Source organism: Canis lupus, chromosome 34, assembly GCF_048164855.1.
Source record: "Canis lupus baileyi chromosome 34, mCanLup2.hap1, whole genome shotgun sequence".
Classification (NCBI taxonomy): Eukaryota; Metazoa; Chordata; class Mammalia; order Carnivora; family Canidae; genus Canis; species Canis lupus.
The window spans coordinates 9,871,483-9,878,469 of record NC_132871.1 but is presented as its reverse complement, the minus strand read 5'-3'; the positions used below and the strand labels follow the sequence as shown (position 1 = coordinate 9,878,469).

General features: G+C 54.4%; 1 protein-coding gene and 1 pseudogene across 1 annotated transcript; both read right to left on the bottom strand.

Annotated features, from left to right (window-relative positions):
* Positions 1 to 460: 460 nt before the first annotated feature.
* Positions 461 to 5,003, bottom strand: LOC140624441 (metal transporter CNNM3 pseudogene; annotated as a pseudogene).
* On the bottom strand, positions 461 to 6,304 carry LOC140624440 (uncharacterized). The gene is given in 3 exon segments (XM_072811298.1): positions 461 to 5,329; positions 5,332 to 6,151; positions 6,203 to 6,304. Coding segments are annotated over 3 exon segments (1,233 nt in total). The 3' UTR covers positions 461 to 5,018.
* Between the last annotated feature and the right edge of the window lie 683 nt (positions 6,305 to 6,987).

Sequence of the window (6,987 nt, the reverse complement as noted above, 5' to 3'; positions counted from 1 at the left end):
GAAGTTACTCATGACTATTTTTCACAGTAATCAAACTCATAGAGCCTTGATATATGAACGAAACACTGAGGGTAAACATCTTCTGAACGTCTCCACTACTGCTGTTGGCTATCAGGAGTACCTGACAAGAGTACATAATGGTTTGCTTGTGGTAGGGAATCCTAGTAACAGGAGGAGGCTGGTTTGGAGGGTTATTTCACCCAAGTTACATTAAGGCCTGGTGACCGGTTTCTGCTGCACAACAGAGTACTTTTTGTTCGAGTCTCCCAAATAAAACACCTGTTCCACTTGGCAGTGCTAGATAACCATCAACAAGTGTTTATTCTTCGCCTTCCGTCTTCCAAACTCCAAACCGACCACCCTTCTCCATTTGTTAACACAAACTGTTTTTCAAGCAATTTATATTTGATTTTGTTGTGCCCGAGATTGCGAATCCGAGAAACCACCAAGGAGCCGACACTAATGCAAACACACAAGGGTTTATTTACAAGCTCGAGCCTGGGTCCAAGTATACCCGACACAGCAGAGCAGGGACTTGGACCCCGAGACTGAGAGGCGTAGCAGCTTTATAGGGCCCAGTGGCCAATGGGATATGCAGAAAGTTGCACAGTCATGTTGGTCCACACACAGGTGGCCAATTGAATTACATCTTACCCTATAGTATCCATTTGAGCTGGCCTATTACTTTGGTCAGAATTGGCGGGCACAAGGCAGGGTTACATTGTTATGAGCCGATTTCTGATTAGGGTGTGCCCCGAGCTTGACTAGGGTGGGGCAGTGCCCTAAGCAGGTCAGCACAAGGCGGGTACAGCACAAAATGGAGTCAGTCCTGCTCTGCTTGTCCAGGGGTAGGGGATTTTTGTTAAATTTCCTGGGTCCCACATTCCCCCCTTTTTCAGAGGATCCTATGCAGGACCCAATCATGGGTCCAGGTTGCTCTCAGAGTGAGCCAGGGGGAATGATTAAACCAGGATTCTCACCAACCTTGTTGCTGTTCTCACTCTCATTTACATTTAAGGCAGCACAACCCTTTGTTGTAAGAAGACTAAGTCTAATCCCCTTCTATTTTGAAGGACAACCTCGGACTAGGGAGTCTTGGAGGTGGGAAATAAGTGAGAACGGCGCATTCTTAGCTTTAGGGGATTGTCCTTGTCCAGTTGGCTTTTCCATTCTGGAACAAAGTCCTTGAGAACGGCGTGTGGGTCAGCTGGCCGGACGTGGGTGTAGTGGACAGGGAGTAATCCCGTTGACCTTGAGAGCAGTGGGAGCGGTCAGGATCACAATGTAGGGTCCCTTCCAGCAAGGTTGAAGTGTCTGGTGTTGGTATCTCCACACATATACCCAGTCACCTGGCTGATATCGATGGGGGTCCGGGGGTGGCCCAGTCTCATAGAGAGCCCTCAGCTTAGGCCACACCTGCTCATGGGTTATGGAGAGTCTGTTCTTAAACCTTAGGGTTTCTTCAGTGTTGGTAACTAAAAATCCCCTGGTCCAAATTTACCATGTCTCTGAAGGCCTTAACTGAAGAAATGAAATGCACACTCGAGGACAAAATTGGGCCTTTGTTGCGACAAAATAGTTTCAGCTCAACAATATCAATGGAATTAGTTTTTCAAACAGAAGAAAACAAAGGACTCTGGAGCACCAAAGCCAAGGAGACCATGAGAGCTTTCCCAATACCTTGGTTTCATCGGCCACAGCGAGCCTGGGGATAAGAAGACATGCCCTGAACTTAGGTACACTCGTCTTCTTACGTCATCCCTGGTGATGGCTGGTCAGCAGGACCCACAGGAATCCGCAGGGGCACTAGAACGGATCACAGATCAGGCTGTGATCAGGAAAAAGCCTGAGTACAAGGAGGGCAGGGAGCGGGAGCGGGCTCATGAGAGAGATTTCAACAATATCAATGGAATTAGGATTCCACACACAGGAAAGCAAGAGTCTGAAGCGCCAAATCTAAGGACAGCACGCAAGTTCTCCTGGACGTCTGTTTTCATCGGCCACAGTGAACTCGGGGACGGGGAGAATTGCCCTGACTGTACCGACAAGTTCATTCTCACATCAATCTCGGGAGAACGAGTGACTCCACGGGATTCCCCTGGAAGCACAGCCATGTCCACAGGTCCGGTCAGGAGCAAGGAATCCACCCTCGGATGCTGTGACCAAAGAAGAGCACCCTCTTTGGCCACGCAAATGCGCGAGCCTCTGGAGTGGCCAAGAAGGTGCAGGAAGGACAAAGCCCCACGGCTCTGAGTTCCCGCGGCTTCCTCCGGGAGACGGGGAGCTGGTGGTGGTAGTGGTTGGTGAGCGCCTCGTCATCGTCAGAGAAGGCGTCGATAACGGGTCCTCTCTGCAGGGCCTGCCTGGCAGCAGGCGTCCGAACACAGCCACCTGGGACACCAGGCTGCCTTCCCAGAGAGCCCCTCCTCCTGCCGAGGTTTGAAGACCACTCACGCACTGCGTCTGCGATGAGTTTACCGCTGGGCTGGCCCACGACCTTCACTCACGAGGCCTCTACCTGCACGCAACCCCCGGGGCTGTCACGTCCTTTCTGAGAGGAGACCACAAAGCAGTGCACTGCTGTGGCCTCAGGGTGACCTCGGACAAGACGCCGCCCCACCGGGGAGGACACGGACCAGGCAGCACCTCTGCGTGCCGGGAAACCTCCACTCCATCCCGCTCAGGAGCATGGGTTCCAGGTCCCGGCTCTCTAGGTCCCACTCGGACGTCTGACACTTCTTTGTCCTGTGGCCTAAGCAAAGTCCTTTCAGAACCTCAGTTGCCAGCACGGCGGCACGGGGCCTAGTTGTATACCCGGCCCCTGAAGAGAAACGTGCCACGGGCAATCCACAGGGCCTTCGGCCATCCTGTAGTTGGAGGCACCACAGTAGGCGACGTTGAGTCTTTCCATCATTCTAGGAGATCTCGGGGAGCGTGGCGTACCCCTGCCGAGCCCTGCCCAGCCCTGCTGCCAACTGGCGGTGTGGCCTGAAGAAAATCAGGTGTTTGGGATCCTCGGTTCCCTTCTTGCAAGATGGTCACACAAAGGACTTCCCTCTTCCAAACTCTGGAAGCTAATCAGAAGCAGAGGGACGGCTGGAGGCAACGTGGTTCCCCAAGAAGCCCTCCCAGGAGGCCTTGAGAGCCACAGTTGGAGAAAACTACTCTCTGCATTGCTTCCTTTTGGGAATCTCAACATTCAAACCGCACGAGATTCAGCTTTCCACTTTTTGAAGAAGGGCATCAGAAATGCCTTGATCAGGCCAGCACAAAGGGAGCAGCCTGCTAAAGAGGCCAGGACACCAAATTCAGAAGAGGCATGTCATGTACACGAACGCAATGGGGATACCAGATACACGAAAGAAGGGTCGTTTGCATCAGCAAAGCCAGCACGCGCAACTGCTCTTCCTGAAGCCTGTGGGTTCCGCTGCCACAGGGGACATGGGGACGGGGCAAAGGGACTGTCAAGTGTGCACGTGCTCACATATGCCCGGTGGGCACATCACGTGAGGCAGGACCCACGGGACTGCCCCAGGAGCCTTGCACTCCACAGATCAGTCTGCAGGGGGCAATCGGCCTGCAGAATGGGGGCTAGGCCATAGCTCTCGTAGCTTCACGTCAGATAGTCCAACAATATAGATGGAAGTAGGATTCCAAGTATGGAAAACAAGGGATTATGGAATAGCAAAGCCAAGGAGAAAGGCATGGTTTCCAAACAATTTGCTTTCATCGGACACTGTTACTTCTCAGACATTTGTATGGAATACCAAAACTCCTAACCAGACAAAATACACTTACATGTGTTTATGTTCACTTGCTTAGAGCTGTACCATTGGTAAAGCACCACCCCACAAAATGAAAATGTTTGAAATCCAACTGTTCAAACATTTCTATAGTGTTTGCTGGACAATGGTCTGGAATTTGATAAAAGCAGCTGACAATTATCAAAGAAGCATTTTGGCCATCTTAGTAAAAGAATCATAGTTCTTAACTCTTCTGAGTCACAGCCCCCTTTGAAAACTTGCTGGTGATGGATCCTCATTCCCCAAAAATACACACTCCCACTATTTCTGCATATAATTTCAAGGAGTTTAGGGGGATCTCCAACTTCAATCCAAGGTTCCCAGGTTCAAAATCCAAGAACTGGGCAATTGCTAACTTTTCGTACAACTCAAAAAAAAACCATATACAAACAATAATCATTCCTTACGTACATACCAATGTTTTATACTTCACAAACATTGATAGGCAGAGGAGGAAACTGAGGCGCAAATTACAGAGTGATTTGCCTAAGGTCACTCGGCCAGCTGGTGGCTAGGCCTGGAAGCAAACCCAGCTCTTCCGACTCCGGGGCTTGTCTCCCCATCCTGGAGTTGCCGCCAGAGCTCCCACCCCTCACTAAGGGGGCATAAGGAGAAAAAGGCAAAGTAGAAAGCCTACCACCAACCATCCCCCCACGCCTTCTTGCTCCAACTGGGTCTGGGCTCGAGAGGCCAGGAGTGCATTGAGGTACTGCAGCCACGTGACCTTGATGAGCTGCAGGTCGCAGAGGGCCCCCACGGTGTAGTCAGGACAGTATGCAGACAAGCGAGCGCCATCGGCTGGCTCTGGCTGCAGGTCGTGGTGGATGGACTAGAGCGAGGACACTGGGCCTGGTGAACCGAGGACAGCGCTGTCAGGGCAGACACTCTGTAGTAGGTGAAGGCTCCATTCTCAAACTTCAGGCCCTCTTTCCTGATCTCCACCTTAACCCTGCCCTGCAGGATGAGAACGCATTAATGCACCTGCTGGCTGCCCTGGTACAGGTAATGGTGTGCAGCCAGATGGTTGCCCTCGTCAAACCTCACTTCCTGGTTGACGCTGGGATGCTTCAGCAGGTGCAGCAGGACCTTCTCGGAGATTCGCAGGGGGCTGAATATATCCACCTCTCAAGACAGGAAGCGCTGGGTGGCCAAGAGCAGCTGAGGCGAGATTTTCACTTTATATTCATTGTCAGACACCTTTTTTTAAAAATTTATTTATTTGTGATAGTCACACAGAGAGAGAGAGGCAGAGACACAGGCAGAGGGAGAAGCAGGCTCCATGTAGGGAGCCCGACGTGGGATTCGATCCCGGGTCTCCAGGATCGCGCCTTGGGCCAAAGGCAGGCGCCAAACCGCTGCGCCACCCAGGGATCCCCCGTCGTCAGACACCTTGAACAAGAATTCCAAGAATTCCTCTTTTCGACGGAAAGGGGCACTCAGAGGAGCAGGCTTCTTCCTGACCGTGGCATCTGGGTAGTCCTCAGACTCATCCAGGATCTCAGACTTGATGATCTCCTCAATGACTCCTCCAGGGTGACGAGGCCCAGCACCTCGTAGAAGGGGTCACCTTCACCCTTGTTCACCTTCTGCACGATGGCCAGGTAAGACTTCCCTCGTTTGAACTCCTCCAGGACTGTGTCCAGCTTGGTGTCATTGAAGACGAAGTGAAGCGGATGGTTGTAAAAGCGGGTGATGGTGCTGAGCGGTGTGCAGTCTCCGGGGTCCACGAAGGCCAAGTCCTTGAGGTACAGCATGTCCACGATGTTGGAGCGCTCTTCCTCGTACACCGGGATGCACGTGTGGCCGCTCTGCATGATGCTGGCCAGGACGCCGAAGTCCAGCACGGTGCCAGCTGCGGAGGAGGTGGGCGCTGGGCCTGGGGGTGGCGGGGCTGCTGCCGCTGGCGGCGCTGGTGCGGGACCTGCAGCTGAGCGCGCTGGCGCCCCCCAAGGTGCAGGTGCTGCGCGAGAGCGGCACAGAGGCCAAGTGTGCGGCGGCGCCTGGAGCCCGAGTGGCGCCGGGCTGGCTGTGCCCTGGGCGTGCTGTTGCTGCTGGCCAGCCCGGCGCAGGCGGCGCTGGCGGTGCTGCTGTACTGCGTGGCCGGCCAGTGCGCCGTGCCCGCCGTGCTGGGCAGCGCGGAGCTCGTGTTCCTCGTGGGCGAGGTGGTGCCGGTCGCTGTGAGCGGGCGCTGGGCACCGGCACTGGCACCGCGCGCGCTGCTGCTCAGCCGCCTGGCCGTGCTGCTGACCCTGCCGGTGGCGCTGCCCGTGGGCCAGCTGCTGGAGCTGGCGGCGGGGCCGGGCGGCTGCGCGAGCGCGTACTGGAGCTGGCCTGCGGGGCGGCCACCCCTACAGCGACTTCAGCGAGGGCGTGCCGCGGGCCGTGGAGGATGTGCTCACGCCGCTCGAGGACTGCTTCATGCTGGACTTCGGCGTCCTGGCCAGCATCATGCAGAGCGGCCACACGCGCATCCCGGTGTACGAGGAGGAGCGCTCCAACATCGTGGACATGCTGTACCTCAAGGACTTGGCCTTCGTGGATCCCGGACGAGGCCCCAAACGTTGTGCCTGAGATTGCGAAACCGAGAAACCACCAAGGAGCTGACACCGATGCAAACACACGAGGGCTTATTTACAAGCTCGAGCCTCGGTCCAAGTACACCTGACATAGCGGAGCAGGGACTTGGACCCCGAGACTGAGAGGCGTAGCAACTTTATAGGCCCAGTGACCAATGGGATATGCAGAAAGTTGCACAGTCATGTCGGTCCACACGCAGGTGGCCAATTGAATTACATCTTACCCTATAGTATCCATTTGAGCTGGCCTATTACTTTGGTCAGAATTGGCGCGCAGTTTTGGCGGGCACAAGGCAGGGTTACATTGTTATGAGCCAATTTCTGATTACGGTGTGCCCTGGGCTTGACTAGGGCGGGGCAGTGCCCTAAGCAATAAGCAGGTCGGCCTATCACTGAGCCGATTTTTCTTTTCTTTTCTTTTTTTAATTTATGATAGGCACACAGTGAGAGAGAGAGAGGCAGAGACACAGGCAGAGGGAGAAGCAGGCTCCATGCACCGGGAGCCCGACGTGGGATTCGATCCTGGGTCTCCAGGATCGCGCCCTGGGCCAAAGGCAGGTGCCAAACCAATGAGCCACCCAAGGATCCCAAGCCGATTTCTGATTTTG